Below are 16807 nucleotides of genomic sequence, written 5' to 3'. Positions count from 1 at the left end.
CCAATTCAGGGTCGTGGTGGGTCCAGAGCCTACCTGGAATCATTGGGCACAAGGCGGGAATTGTGCCTGGAGGGGGCGCCAGTCCTTCACAGGGCAACACATACACACACACACACACACACACACACACACATACACACACACACACACACGGACACTTTTGAGTCGCCAATCCACCTGCAACGTGTGGGAGGAAACCGGAGCACCTGGAGGAAACCCACGAGGACACGGGGAGAACACACCAACTCCTCACAGTCACCCGGAGCGGGAATCAAACCCACAACCTGCTGCGCCACTGTGCCGCCCTCATTTATATTAGCATAACATTATTATTATAATTCTCAAAACATATCGTACAAACAGCAGCACACCATGGATTACAGACAAATGCTTTTAAAATATTCAAAATCCTTAGTTCATGTCCCAGAATGAAGTATTTATGTCAGTGAACATGTCAGTGTCATCAGAATGACAAGACCTTGTGTTGTTGATTATGAACAGGACACTCAAAATGTTTAGCCACATTGTCAGTATATCAGTAACTCTGAATGTTTTGATGACAGTGAAAATGCATCAGGCTGCATTTTTTCCATGCATACCATGCATAAACAGTACAAAGTTACATTACTGTATGTGGGATATTTACTGAAAGAGACTGGACAACATTTATATTCATGCTTTGTACTGTAGATCAATGACAGACCTCATTATGAGACAGAAAAGTAAGACAAATCAGAAATATAAACATGGGAACCCCCTTTTAGGCAGAGATGTACATATGGGGCTGCATGGGGAATTGCACTGAAGTCTTTCTAGACATCCTGACACCCCTGTCTGTCTTTCTGTTACCAAAAAGTTCTAACAGAAATGTATAAAACATGCTTCACATCTCATAACTACATCAATATTACCCACGACACGACAATTAAGCCCACGACACCACCAGAAGGCTCAACAGTGAAGTCTGGCATCCCAGACCCAACCCCCTCCAAGCTAGTTTTACAGTCCTACCTTAGTCTTAGCCTTCAACAACACACACTGTGAACGCACACTGGCCTACCTGGTGACAAGGCCTGTACCTATCCCCACTTGCACCGTTAATGCATGCTCAGTGCCACCAGTTCCGCGTGATCTTTACATGCTACATCAGCAAAAACCACAACAGCACCTCTACAGTGTATTTCCTCAACTAGCCTGTGTTCTCCTTAACCACAACTACTGACTAGACCTTGACTAGCTGTTTCTGATAACTCCTTCACAGCTGCCCTTAATTTCCGGCCCCTGATGCCAAACTGCACAAGCAGGAATTTGGTAGACTTGGCTGCAAATCCCCTAACCCTAATCTACACCGGTTTAACATGTGCCTGCCACCTGCGTTCCCTCACCTCAGCCGCCTAGTCTGTGTACTTCAGCTTCTTCCTTTCGAATGCTTCATCTACTGCATCCTCAAATGGAACTGTTAACTCTATAAATTAAACTATCGGTTTACTTTCAGTATAAGGCACCATATCTGGCCTCAGTGTAGTTAATGCAATGCATTACAATGCAAAACCTAACCACTTTATTACTACAACCACTCGTCAATGCATTTTACATCTAAGCGTTTGCTGTCAAACAAACATGCTAAAACCTTTAGCACCTGATTGTCTCCATGTATACTGACCCTGTGACAATGTAACCTTACAAGCTGAGACAGTATGCTCCAGCGTACCAACCCCTGTACATTATCTACAGCTAGGGTCTTCACCTACCCACTGTTTAAGATTTTGTGGAGTTGAAAGTATGTCATAAGTTACTCCAAGCAAACTTATTATGACTTGCCTCCATTGCCCACAATTTTTGGCAAGTGATCTTCTGCTTCTCTAGATTCTCCCAGCGAAGCCACTGGCTTTGTTTTGTCTATGATGCTGCTGTTGCATACCTTGCCTCGTCTTATTATAGACATGATCTATCAATGCAATTAATAGCCTTCACTAATTCAGTCTTTAGTCCCACAACTTGTTTGGTATCATTTAACACTGGCAGAAGGATTGTTCAATGTGATAATTATTAATTAATGTACTAATGTACTGCTGATTATTTGTGGATTTTAGCATATTGTATTTTGCTGCCACTTTACAAAAGCAATGAGGGTGTGAATTTCGGTACCTTCTAGTTTTCCCTCAGCCAAAGTAAAATATGTAACATATTGATTTAATATTTAGGTGCTTTTAGTCACACATGCATCATTCACATTCATATTCAAATTTAAATAAGAGCTTGTGAATCAGTTCTGGCAGAGATTTACTTTCCCATAGCAAGCTGAGCATGATCCAACCACTATGATGACAGCAGCTGTCTGTCACAATTCCACTTTCAACATCAAGTCATGTTCCAATGCTCCATGGACACATGGACGCATTGTGACCTTTTGACTCTTCCAAGTGAACATAGTGAGTATAGGCTGTCTAGCATTTGTCAGCATAGGAATGAAGATGCTCATTTGTTCTGTTTTTAATGCACTCTGTGTCTACTAAACAGTAAGCCTCAGAGGTCACTATCACAGTAGCACAGGTGCTGTCATGACTGTAACTGAATGGAATTATAAAATGGGCTATTTTATAAAAAAGTGACACATGAAGAACTTGAATGAGGAACACCTATGGTGTATACCCCAGTATATATTTACTGCAGCAGCCCTGAGACTCACCACTCAGAAAGCAACTTACTGTCATAAGACTTCTTAGTCATCCATGGTCCCACAGCATGGACAGGGTATGTTGTGATTTTTTAGCGACCCCTGCAGGATTTAGAGAGGCACAATGGAGAAAAGCCATTGCCTGTAACGGATTCCCAATCCCAATCAAATCAAATTTTTTGCTTTTCCTCATATACACCCTGATTAAACTAATCAATTACAAGCTCATTTTGTAATGGGTCAGACACAAAAATGTTAAAAGTAATTCAGTAGATTTGTTGAATTATTGGGTGTGCTAAATAAGGGAAGCATATAAATGTTCACGCTAAGGTCCACTAGGACAGGGATCGGGAAAGCCTATTGCAGCATCTTGCCTGGTTTTGCATTAATGCTATTTTTGTATTTCTTTCTAGGTATCAGTATATACTTGTATTTAAAGCTGTTTTAGTTTAAGTTAGTTATTTTAGACATGTTTCTTTCTTTCTAGATGCACTGGATACATCCTCTGAGTAAATAATAAAGCACTTCTGTAAGTTGCCCTGGGTTAGAGCATCTTCTAAATGTTTCGAGGACTGACTTTAGGAACCTAGCATACATCTTTGTGTAAAGATACAGTCCCTGTCTCATCTATTTTCCACCAAGTTTATTTCAGGGTCGCTGTGGCAACAGGTCAAGCAAAGCAGCCCAGGCGTCTTCTAGTTCCTCCTGAGGTCAGCTGTACTACTCTAAAATGACTAAGCGCACCTACGGTTTATTGCTGGGCTGTCAGATCTTTGTGCCTTTATCTTTTCATTGAGCTTGACACTGACCGCCTAGGATCATTCTGTATCATTCTAGGATCTTTTTTTTTTTTCCAAATTGAGTCACAGCTGCCCTCTGCTGGTGATATGCAGAATTATTTCTAGTAGCAGGACTCACATGGTTCAAAGTAATGGCCATTTGTGAGATAAGATTTTAGGTCAGTACACTTTAAAAAGAGCTAAGCTAAAGTTTACAGTCTTGCAGACACAGCGCCAATCGGGCATATCATTAGAATACCTACAAAATGTTGGTTTTGTTTTGTTAAGGTCGGATCAGCAGAGATAAATTACAGTAGAAAAAATAAAAATTATATTTTAAACACATTTATAAAAAAGCCTAAGGTGATTATAAATGTTTTTTTTTTATTTAATTCAACATTTCAACAATGAAAAATAAAACATCTTTACACCATGCTCATCCAGAATCTCTTCTGAAAAGAAGAGTATTAACATGTAGCTTGTCCCATTTTGCTGGATAGGATTGGATGGCATTCATCCACCACGACATTAGTGAGGTCAGGTGTGGATGCTGAATGGCTTGTTCTGGATCTCAGCCACTATTCCGAATCATTACAAAGGTACTGAATGGTGCTCTTCACTCCAGAGAATGCAAATCCACTACTCCAAAAAAAAAAACAACAACTAGGCAAGTCTAGTTTAGCCAGACCGCCATTAGCCATAAAGCCATTGTCACAGGGATGTTCCTGGCATTTCTAAAAGCTCAAAATACATACCCCTTGTCATTGGAAGGTCTGGAGAAGCTTTGGTGCTGCATATCAATGTCTCTGTTTACATGTGGTATTTATTATGTGATTGTGCTGTACAGAAAATATGGAGGGCAAGACTAATACATGCGGAATTTAAAAAAGGGGCACAAAGTTTTGCTCACAATATATAAAACCGGCATCAGTGTTTTTCTTGTTCATTTAAAAAAAATAAATAAATGCTAGAAGACCAAGTACATTTTGATGATTTTAAGAATTACAATTGTGTGTTCTCACCACTTTCCTTAACAATATTTTAGGCAAATGCACACACTCACATGAAATAAGACAAATTCAGCAGTCCTCTCTCTGTGAGGTTTATTTATATGAAGATTTGTAAATGACCTCGTCCAGCTCCACTGGGCGAAAAAGCTGCGTTTGAGGCTCAGAGCTCTTTCTTGAGATACCTCGACACGCAAAAGGACCAATCCACGGTTCGCTATGTGAAATATGGCTGAACTAACAGTAGAAGTTGAAATAGCGTTCCTACTCGCACATGCACGTTTTAACATTAGGAGTCAGTCAGTCATTCAGTGGTGATTTAATCCCCTTTGGCTGATGCTTGGCTTTGAACATAGGGATAACTTGTGTTTATCTGTTTAAGAGTGCTCCAACATCCACAATGGATTTCCATTACGTCCAAGTCTAGTGTTCCAGTCCGACTGTGAGCCTGTGCTGTCCTCTGCTGATATACAATAGTGGTGGTATTTCCAGTAGAAAGATTCCAAGGACTGCACTCCAGTAAGGAGGATCACTTAAGTTCCATGTAGCGGTTGACATTTTCCAGATCAGATTTTAACTCTTTAAAATTTGGGCGGTTGTATGGTAGCTCACTCCAACAGGACAGCATAATGTTATAGATGAAGTGTGGGCATTTAGGAGGGCTTGGCATCCTGTAGCTGTGTTGTGTGACCTGACGAACCACTTCATTTGCAGAAAATCCTATAACACCATGAAAAATCACAAATTGACCACATGCTAAACTTTTACATGTATAAATAGCATATATGCTAATTTGTTTTGCACTACAGTGATAAGTGGATCCAAATGTGCTCAGAGAAGCTTAAACAAATGATTACTTTAGCAAACACAACCAATGCAATAACAGCAACAACAACAAAAAAAAACTAGTTCACTGCTAGCGGTACAGAAGAGTCAGGTATGAGTAACAGAATTGCAAAGGACCTTATATCCAGTATCTACACTCTCAGAAAAAAGGAAGTATGTTAGATGTACGTTATTGGTCACTAACGGTACAGTGTATATGTACCTTTAAAGGTACAACAATAGTTTTAAAGTCTAGTTATGTTCCCTAAAGTTACATTATATTCTCGTCTCCAGAACGGGAGGTGAATATTTGTTATCTTTCATTCATTCATTCATTCATTCATTCATTCATTCATTCATTCTCTATAACCGCTTATCCAGTTCAGGGTCATGATGATCTTTTATTATAGAACTGTGTAAAATAAAAGAACATAATATAAGTCCTTGAGATTTAATGAGCCAACATATGAAATCAACGTATAAAATCAACACAATTTTAAAATCTTCGCATATAATACACTCCGGGTGATTGTCTGTGAGGAGTTGTTGTGTTCTCCCTGTGTCCGTGTGGCTTTCCCCTGGGTGCTCCAGTTTCCTCCCATAGTCCAAAAACACGCATGGGTAGGTGGATTGGCGACTCAAAAAAGTGTCTGTAGGTGTGAGTGTGCGAGTGAATGTGTAAGTGTGTGTCGCCCTGTGAAGGACTGGCGCCCCCTCCAGGGTGTGTTCCTGCCTTGCCCCTAGTGATTCCAGGTAGGCTCCAGTCCCACTGGGACATTGAATTGGACAAGCGCTTTCAGACAATGAATGAATGAATGAACATATAATAAAATAAGGTACAGTTCTGTTCCCTAATTAAAGGCACAGATTATTTCCCGATTTGGGAACCACTGCAGTTTTTCTGACAGTGTACCAGCATAGGGCCTGGAGTTAATATGACTGTTCTATTTTTGATTCACTCTTGTTATAAAATGAAATGATAAACCTCAGAAATCAGTAGTATGTCAATATAAACCCACCTGATATGCATCATTGTTATATTAGTGTAAAGGGTTCTTTTAAGTAATGCATGTTTTTTGTTGGGGTTTTTTGTGTTTATTTTCTTCATCTAGTAGTGGTGTTAACACTGTTCAATGCATACTTGTTTTTCAGTTTCACCTGACTTAGACTTTACTGTGTGTTAAATGCACTTGTTACTTCCCACCTCTGTTCTGATTTATGCGCATTTCCCAGACTCATTTAAACAATCAGTATAAAGGCTCTACTGTTGCAAAATAAAAGAATATAATAAAACATCGTGCTTAATTTAAAGCAGAACATATTCTACCTGGATAGGGAATTCCACCATAGGTAACAATCTCATATAGGAGAATTCCAAAGGACCAGACGTCAGATTTAATAGAGAAACGGCCATGGGTGATGGCTTCAGGAGCTGTCCACTTGTATGGAATCTTCTTCTCTTCTGAAATATAGATTTGTTCCTACAAGAGAAAGAAACACATACTGTGAACTTCACATAATCAACCACAGTGTAATAAGAACAGTATTCATTTTCAAACTTTTCTGAATAACCTATTACCTTTTAATGAATTTTCATTTAGCTTAAAATTAGGGACAAACAAAAGTCTTAAAGGGCAATTAATTTAAAAACTTTAATGCAAATGTTTATACCAACAGAACCAAAATAAATGGTCCATTTGCTAGAAATGCTCACCTGGATGAATCGTGCTAGGCCGAAGTCTGCCACTTTGCAGATGTATCCCTCCCCAACAAGAACATTCCTGGCTGCTAGATCCCTGTGAATACTATTCTGCTCCTCCAGATATGCCATTCCATCAGCTACCTGGGCTGCCATGTCAATCAAACTCACAAGATCTAAAGTCGCGCCCTCTGCACCTGGTAAAGCAAGAACAGCAGAGACTAATTTAGTAAGCACATTGTTAACTGCATAAAACCATGTTAAATTGATTTTCGATATGCACCATTTCTGTATACAACAGTACACAAAGGTGTTCACAAATCCTCTTCTCTGAATTTATGAACATATCAACATATCACATTGAACATCAGAATTTAAGGTCATGAATGGGAGTTTCTGAAATCATAAGTCACTCCCTCTAGATGACAAGGAGGTCTGTCACTCTCCCCCAAAGCTCAGCACAATGTGGGTGTTTGTTATGTTAGCTGATCCATGAGTAATGGGTAGTTAGTGTTCTCCTCTTAGTGAGATGAAAATTTCAATAATGTTGTGCTGGCAGCAGTTCCAAAAGAACCTAAAAATATTTATATCTCTGTTATCAGTAACAACTGTAGCACCCCTGAGCTATGACTTCACGCCAGTGTTTCCTGTGACTGTTGATCATGCCTACACATTAACTTGGTGGAATTTTGGCCCACATCGCTTACAGAACTGCTTCATCTCTTGTTAGTGGGATTTTTTCATTCATGTTTTTTGCATTCAACTTCATGTGTCAGGTCCTGCCGAACCATGTTATTGGATGAAATTCTGCACCTTGATTTCAAAATGCAAAATGTCTCCTGCTTCAAGAAGACTGATGTGTGTATTTATTGTTTACAGGTACAATTGAAAATGTACAAATTCATTGTACCATCAAATGATGGCAGCTATCCTGGTTCATTGGCATTACAACCCCAATGGCATTACTGTAATACTACCACTACTGCGTTTCACAGCTCCGGCTGATTTTGAGGGGGGGAATGAGTGTAATTGAATAAAATAATGTTAACTACATGATAAAACCCATATATCGCTCATAATATACACTGGACTATGTTATTACCATCGTAAAGTGTAAATTTGGTGGGACACTAGCCGTTATAACCACATACACAGACGGTAAAGCACTTATTACATGAATCCAATGCTAAAAACAAATCCGGCTAAAGTAAACAGGTGCTACCACTCACTCGTTCATCAGTAACTCTCAAAGCCTGATTATAATACTCTCCTCAGCAAAGCTTGCCTTCCACCGACACAAAGTGTAACTTTATTAATTTAATCCACATAGCAACAGGCGAAAAGCAATTATTACCAAAATCGATGTCTAACACACAAAAGTGCGCTAATCCAGCTAAAGTTAGTTATTACCCATTTCTCGTGAGATTCCTCCGCCCCATGATTCAGCAGTTGCTTAGTGCAGTAAACCAGCAGAGCACCCAGAGTAGCCGCAACAGAGGCTCTATTGTCCCTATTACAACTCAGTGGAACATTATAATTAATATAGAAGCTGTAATTTTAAGGTAGAAATACTACATAGTGTTCCTTTATTTCATGAAAACTGTACAAATGTAATATGTTAAGGAAATGTAACTATTGTCCTGGAAATGATAACAATTGTCATCAGTTTTCTGTTTCTACACTTGTCTGAGTCCATGAGCTTTAAGAAAATATAAAATTTACTTGAATACAAATGAGCTGTTAGTGGTATTGACACATGATCTCTCGTCCATTTCTCTGATTTGCCATTTTAAATAAACACAAAAATTAAGCTAATTAATTTCAGCCAGGTTTATTACACAAAATATGAGTAAAAAATGTGTAGATATAGATATATGTATAGATAAACATGTAAACTGTCCCTGAGTATATTGATGTAAAACATGTTATACGTCATCGCTGTTTGGACTGTAGCCATTTAAGGGCTTAGAGTGACAGTTTTGTAAAAAGTAAAAAAAAAAAAAAAAAAAATAGCAATATCAGAAGGTCCTGCATTTACTTGAGCAAAGATTTTAGAGATTTTTTTCTACAGCATTGCTCTAAAGCAGGGCAAAGTTTGAGTGATACTTACTGCGCAGGAAGTCCAGCAAGTTTCCCTTCTCCATCAGCTCAGTAATGATGTAATATGGAGCGGAGGATGTGCAAATGGCGAAAAGTGAGATGAGGTGTCTATGACGAAGCCTTTTCAAAACCTGAACCTCCAACTGAAACTCACGCTGGTTCAGAGTTGCTAAAAAGTTTAAAATAGAAATTACACATAAATGAAAACACTTTAATCGATGCCAAAATTAAGACAGCCTTAGATTTTAAGAAAGAAATTCTGCTTACAAGAGAATTACAGAGAAAGCCCGATATTAATGTACATCACTCAAATGATTAATGTATATTTCTTTGTTCATTCACTTCAGACACAAAATTATAAATATATGCAATTAGAAATCATTAGACACAAAGGTGACACAATTAGACACAGAGTGAAACCAGTCCAATCCAAACGCTGGGGAGGAGAAGTATGAGTTGGCCAAAAATCTTGAAGGACAGGAGAGACCACATTTTTTTTTCTCAAACACTAGAAGCTAAGGCTTGCTTTGTAGAAAGTATCTTCAGCCTAAACATCATAATTGACCTTTTTCATAATATGTCCTATTGTTCATTACAATATTTCTCTATTTAAGATTTTAATTTCACGATATCACAAATAAGGAATTATTCAATGATTTAATGTATCATAATTATTGTCCACTTTAGAAGATCTTATAAACAAAAAGTAAAGGTAGCATGATCCCATATATTAACCTTTTGGCAGTCATCTTGATTTCCTTTTTCATTAAGGTAAAAATATGACCTAATACAAGCTTGGTATCTTAATGACAGAACTGTTTTTGGTGCCATATAGAACCCTTTTCTAAAAGGTGATATATATAGAACCATCTATAGCACATTCTCCATCAATCTGAAGAAATCAGAACCCTTTAATCGTGCAAAAGTTTCTCCAAGTGTTCAGGGTTCTATATAGAACCATTTTCTTTATCAAAGAACTCTTGTAGAACCATAATTTAATTGTGTAGAATGGAGTGTTTGCTTACTATTGTTTTTGAGGATTTTAATGGCCACATTGATGCGGTTCTTCCACTTCCCACGATGAACATCAGCAAAATGGCCACTGCCCAGCTGTTCCTCCAGAGTGAAGTCCTCTTTGGGCAGCTCCCACTTATCTACTGTGCTGTGAGAGAGATCTTGTGTCTGTGGCTCTCTCTGAGGACAAAGGTGTCACAACAAATTCATTTTCACCAGAAAACTGTAGCTTCCTTCTGCAGGATATTTGTGTTATATTTCTCATTACGTCACCTGGCCTGCAGTTAAGAGTCTAATATCTGATTATGCAGAGAATATTTTATGATATATTTACAGCTTGAAAACTTTTACGTTTTGTATTTTTTTTATTGCCCAAAATGCAAGACTGGAAGTGACATAACATGTGTGAAGAGAAGTGAAACAACTTCCTCCTTTCTTCCCTTAAAAAAAGAAGAACGAGTTCAGACAACAAGAGACAAAATATAAAGAAAACAAACAAAGTCTGTATCTCACCTTCATACAAGGTTTTCCAAGTTTGTCCAGAGAAGCCAGTGGATGAGTCTGGTAGTGTTCTATTAGCTTCAGCAAGGTCGGGAAACTCCATGAGTTATCCACGTAGAATCCATATTTTGTCTGATAAATCTTGAAGTGCTTTGCTCTGTTCTTATGCTTAACTGAAACAACAGTGTCACATCAGGAAAAATAAAGACTAATACCAACAGTAAATTTAAATGCTAACAACACTCTAGACAATGTCTTATTCATACAGAGCATAGAGTAAAAACCTCTGTGACCATGTGCAATATTCAGCACCATTCGGAATGAAGAAAATCCCACTGCCATTTGACTGTGCAGTGGAAATACAGTACCAGTCAAGTGTTTGACCCACTCAGGAAGGGTTTCCTTTGTTTTGGGCCATTTCCCACATATTGTGAATGTACAGTACCAGTCAAGGCAGGAATACACCCTGGAGGGTGGTCCAGTCCTTCACAGGGCAACACAGACACACAAACACATTCACTCACACCTATGGACACTTTTGAGTCGCCAATCCACCTACCAACGTGTGTTTTTGGACTGTGAGAGGAAACCGGAGCACCTGGAGGAAACCCACGTGAACACGGGGAGAACACACCAACTCCTCACAGACAGTCACCCGGAGCAGGAATTGAACCCACAACCTCCAGGCCCCTGGAGCTGTGTGACTGCGACACTACCTGCGGCGCCACTGTGCCCTTGATTTTTTTTTTATTATTATCTACATTGTAAATGAATATAGAAGACATTGAAACTATTGAGGAACACATATGGAATTATGTAGTAAACTAAAAAGTGTTAAATAAACCAAAATATGTTTTATACTTTAGATTCTTCAAAGTAGCCACCTTTTGCTTTGATGGCAGTTTTGTACACTCTCTCCGTTCTCTCAGTCAGCTTCATGAGGTCGTCAACTGGAATGGTTTTCAATGAACAGCTGTGGCCTCGTCAAGAGTTCAATTGTAGAACTGCTCACCTTCTTAATGTGTTTTAGACCATAACTTGGGTTGTGCAGAGGTTGGGCTGGTACACAGTTCTATACAGTGTATAGCCCTGTTCCACCATTGACTAATAAGATGATGTATCCAAACTTTTGATTGGTACTGTATGTTCTATGGAGTGATGAAGAATGAATGGGGTCCAGTACGTAAAAGATATGTTTCAAAGCCAAAGATGCAGCCTAAATAATACTTGCAATCTCTCAATCATATGCCCAACATTTAGTCCCTGAACTACTCTGCAAATATGTCAAAAATATCAAGATATGACCATCACTGAAAACTGAGATTTCATGTATTGGTTTTACTGTTTTAGTGAGGATTCTCCTACCGTGGCTGCAGCCTTGACTTTGAGACATGGGAGTCTTTACCAGGTAAAGACTTGGGCACTTCTGAAATAACAGTTAATTTAAATTGGATCATTTTTACATGTGCCTCTTTTTGCATTGTATTTTTACAGATTTTCCCATGAACAACTACAGAATGGTTAAAGGCAAATCATACATTGCTTTATGTTTTTCACTCTTTTTTTTTACAGGGAATATACAGACAGAAACCTTAGAACCAGATCTAAACAACAAACACACAAACACACACCTGAGAGCACATGTCCCACACGTTCAGTCTCACTGATGCGCACCAGGAAAGCTCCATCAACATTTTCTGGTGACATAAGGTGACTGAGAGACTCAAACCTGTTCATCTTGCCAAAGAACCACCTGAAAAAGAATCACCAGTGTCTTCAGAAAGAGAACTCATTTTAAAGAAAAGTTACACCAGAATTATACCAGCATTCATTCATTAATCTTCTGTAACCTCTTCATTCCTCAGAATCAGAGTTGTTTTGGGTTCAGAGCCTACCATTTACATTTACATTTATGCATTTGGCAGACGCTTTTATCCAAAGCAACTTACAAAAGAGGATCTGACATTCAAACTACAGTACAATTTATTCAAATTACCTTACAGGAATTTGGAATTACCTACCAGGAATCACTGGGTGCAAGGAATTAACCCTGAAAAGAGTGCTAGTCTGTTACCAGCATGGATTTTCTTAACAGATAATGCTATTAACAAATGCTTCTGGTTAGTAGTATTTTGTGGGTTCAAGTCCTGCTCCAGGTGACTGTCTGTGAGGAGTTTGCTGTGTTCTCCCCGTGTCCGTGTGGGTTTCCTCCGGGTGCTCCGGTTTCCTCCCACAGTCCAAAAACACACATTGGTAGATAGATTGGCGAATCAGAAGTGTCAGTAGGTGTGAGTGTGTGAGTGAATGTGTGTGTGTGTGTGTGTTGACCTGTGAAGGACTGGCGCCCCCTCCAGGGTGTATTCCCACCTTGCGCCCAATGATTCCAGGTAGGTTCTGGACCCACCGTGACCCTGAACTGGATAAGTGGCTACAGATAAAAAATGAATGAATGAAAAGGTTCTTTGCACATGAAGGTGCTCTATAGAACCATCTATAGCACATTCTCCATCAATATGAAGAACGCTTTCATGATGCAACCAAACTTTTAATCATGCAAACGGTTATTTGCTTGTTTAGGTTTCTTTATAGAACCGTATCTTTGAATAAAGAACACTTTAAGAACCATCATTTTTAAGAGTGTTAGGTCACAGTTTTAAAGGCCATAAAACCTCTAAGCCTTTCAGGACAAGTGACATACAAATCTAGCTGGTTCCGACAGCAGCAGCTGTCATATTTCTTTCCTGTGGAAATTGACCAATACAGCATCTATGACAACATACTATGAATAAGCTTTTATAAAAGATAAGTTGGTTTATATCTATTGGTATTATCAGCTTATGTATGTGTCATGCTACCACATGAACTATGACTTACAGTCAAGTATTAGCCATTTTTTTTGTTTACTTTTGTGTTTACCAGTAACGCTGCACAAAAGTCACTCAGCTCATTTAAACACACTGCACATTTGCTGATGGCTAACATCATTATACATTAACAAAACATTTGATAAATACCTGTTGCATTGAGTGACAATGTAGAACTCTGTTAATATCTATAATATAGATATAGATCTATAGTATATTTCATATTTTTTTTAAATTATGAACAGAAGTTAAAAAGCCAGGAAGTTTAAATACACTTCAAACAACACAAATAAAAAATACAAGTGCAAATGCTATTTTTGAGCGTTCTTTTTGTATTATATTTACACTATTTCATTTAAAGTAGATCTCTGTCTCATGCTTAATATTTCACTTTATATATGAGCTGATCATATGTAGCTTTTTGCAGTATGTGAGCGGAAACTACCTTTGACAATTAATCTAGGTACTACATACTTGAAATAGTTTGGGAGCTTTTGAGCAGAAAAAAATCACAGGAATTCAGTCTGTTCAGAGTCAATTCACAAGCAAATTTACATAAGAGAAACTAATAAATTCTCACTTATTCAGCTGATACTTACTAATATAGTAAACACTGCAAATTTAGGTTTATGTAATTAAACATTTATATTTTGAAAACTAAATTAAATTAACTATTATTTCATTCAGGGTTTATATCCACTGATCCACATTACCTTACAATAAAACATACCATAATATGTTCTTAGTTAAAAAGGATTCTATACAGAAAAACACCTTTAATATGTTACAAACTATTAGTGCATCCACACGGTTGTTTGTGTGTTCATAGTCCTATATACAACTATTATCACGCTTTATAAAAGCACTGAAAAATTCGTTACTAAGGCACACCCCTTATATCAGGACTTTATTTTAGCCCAATATCTCGAACTCAGAAATTTCTTATAATTACTCATGAGTCTATATATAATCATGGCCTTTCTTAATGAAGAATTCTTGAAGGCTACCATACACCCTACAACACACAGCAACATATCACATTATTCTATCCCATAATATTATAAAACATAGAGTCCATTATTATGAACATAAATGCAATTCCATATTATGAGCTAATTAAAGTATATAACATCTATTGTTAAGTTTACAGTTTCAATACTTTAATTTAGAAATTCGTATACATCAATTTTACTGATAAATAATAGAATAGTAAACACAAACACAAACTGGCTACAGACAAAAACACTTCAGGTTGTGTGTTTCAGCCTTTGAGGAAAACCGTTTTTGGTGTCAGTTGGAACTTTTCAGTAACATGAAAGAGAAGCCACAAGAGGATCTCTGACAAAGGCCATTTGAGGACCATGTTAGTAAATGAGATGTGAGTCAGAAGAACCTTTCTTTAATACACACAGGAGCTTCACATCATGTAAACTTTATATGTAATTTAAGTGCTCGTGGTCTTTTATATTATGTGGATGTTCTTTATTCTCACACCTTTCAGAAGCTTGCAATAACCATAGACTTTTTCCAACTTTCGGTTTCTGCGCTCTCAAATATTTCATTTAAAAATTGTCGATGTCAGGCACCATTATATAGCACAAAAAAGCCAGCAACAACTCTATTTCATTAGTAGAGATGTGGCCATTGAATGTGCGGACTGTGTAGCACTGAATTATTTACACTAAAGCAATCCTTTCATAACGATTTTGGAGGACATTTATTATAAAGTGTTTGATTTAATTAAGAACAGTGATTAGACTTTATCAGTTTATATCGTGTGCTCACTTGACAGCGCTGTGTGGCTAAAATCAGATTTCAGTCTACCTCCAGACCGCTGTCAACATCCAGTTGCCGTTTGGGCAACAACCCCTGCTTCCCTTTTCGCGTTGTTTTCAGTTGTAATCACCGAAAGCTAAAGTACTCACGGCTGAGTCTCCACGGCTTCTTCTCCTCCTTCTTTAACCTGCAGGTAGTTGTACGGGACGAAGCCGGTGTCCAGCGCCTTGCCGAAAGGGTCAATTTTCTCGGCCGTCCACCAGTCTCCGCTGCTCTCTAAGATCCTGAAGCGGTCTCCGGCTCGGAATGAGAGCTCCTCCTCCGCGCGAGCCTCAAATCCCCAGAGCGCGGTATACACCGCTCCAGTAGTCGGGCACTCGGCGGGAAGGGCGCGCTCCATGTCTCCAGTGGGCTGCACTTGTTGTTGGCTGCTCTCTTGTTTGTCTTCGGGCTCCGGTTCTTTCCGCTTCCCGAAGCAGCTACACAGCTCGGAGAGCCACGGACAGGGACTAGACTCACCCATGTGGGTCAAAAGCAGCTTCACCTACCCGCAGGAATTCTAGGAACGCTCCTGACGAGAGAGAGAGAGACAGACAGAGAGAGAGAGAGATAACTGTGGAAAAGGCAAAAGCTTCCTCCTTTCACCACGCCTGTCCGTCACCAGCGCCCATAGACACAAGTGGAGGAACTACATCTTTCTTCAGTTCATTCAGCTACTTCACATGACAAACAGCTTGTAGAAACCCCTTGTAATCCGTGTTATGAGCCACTTTAAGGTGCCTGCACTCGTTTTGGAGGTTTTCATGGGCACACACACGTTGTAATCCCCACAAAAACCATGAAATATTATCAAATTAAATTGAACTTTCTGGAACAGCACATGAGCCATGCCTGTCTTAATAAAGTGGACTGATCTCCCTCCAATAATTGTGGATAATTTGGGGGTTTTGGATTCATAACTAATCACCTGAATTTCATCAAATGTTCAGAGAAATCTTCCAAAATTTACTGTAAACATACTTCAAGCAGAGGCTGTTAATGATAATAACCTTGATTTCAGAATCCTTCTGTAAAAACATTCTGCTATCATCGTAGCACTTTTACTGTTTATTCCTTTCCTTGATATATTTGTTTTTATTTGCTATAAAAAATAATAATACAATTAGGGATATATTTTGCTCCTTTTAAGTCACAGACACATGCTTACTCATTCATTCATTGTCTGAAACCACTTATCAAGTTCAGGGTCGTGCTGGGTCCGGAGGCTACCTGGAATCACTGGGCTCAAGGCAGACAAGCACCCTGGACGGGGCACCAGTCTTTCACAGGGTGACACACACTCACACCTATGGACAGTTTTGAGTCACCAATCCACCTACCAATGTGTGTTTTGGGGCCGTGGGAGGAAACTGGAGCACCCTGAGGAAACCCATGCAGACACAGGGAGAACACACCAAACTCCTCACAGACAGTCACTAGGGACACTAACCCACAACCTCCCTGGAGTTGTGTTACTGCAACACTACCTGCTGCACCACCATGCCGCCCCACTTACCAATTCATAT

General features: G+C 38.8%; 1 protein-coding gene across 1 annotated transcript; it reads right to left on the bottom strand.

Annotated features, from left to right (window-relative positions):
* Positions 1–3882: 3882 nt before the first annotated feature.
* Positions 3883–15797, bottom strand: ptk6b (PTK6 protein tyrosine kinase 6b). The gene is made up of 8 exons (XM_066670495.1): positions 15392–15797; positions 12234–12355; positions 10615–10775; positions 10113–10281; positions 9098–9256; positions 7003–7184; positions 6616–6769; positions 3883–5183 (listed from the first exon to the last, which is right to left on the bottom strand). The coding sequence occupies exons 1-8, from the start codon at positions 15763–15765 to the stop codon at positions 4993–4995; spliced, it is 1512 nt and encodes a 503-aa protein (XP_066526592.1). The 5' UTR covers positions 15766–15797; the 3' UTR covers positions 3883–4992.
* Positions 15798–16807: the final 1010 nt, after the last annotated feature.

The sequence above is a fragment of the Hoplias malabaricus genome, chromosome 5, assembly GCF_029633855.1.
Source record: "Hoplias malabaricus isolate fHopMal1 chromosome 5, fHopMal1.hap1, whole genome shotgun sequence".
NCBI classification, from domain to species: Eukaryota; Metazoa; Chordata; class Actinopteri; order Characiformes; family Erythrinidae; genus Hoplias; species Hoplias malabaricus.
Note: the sequence above shows the minus strand (reverse complement) of the source record. Positions and strands in the feature narration are given on the sequence as shown.

Bases quoted from the DNA above. Each gene is read 5' to 3' on its own strand.
- ptk6b (XM_066670495.1), bottom strand. From the start codon at position 15,765: ATGGGTGAGTCTAGTCCCTGTCCGTGGCTCTCCGAGCTGTGTAGCTGC. The intron at 12,356-15,391 runs GTGAGTACTTTA...ATTCTTTTTCAG, and splicing joins GAAGCCGTGGAGACTCAGCC to GTGGTTCTTTGGCAAGATGA. The intron at 5,184-6,615 runs GTAGAATATGTT...ATGGTGTTATAG, and splicing joins TGGTGGAATTCCCTATCCAG to GATTTTCTGCAAATGAAGTG.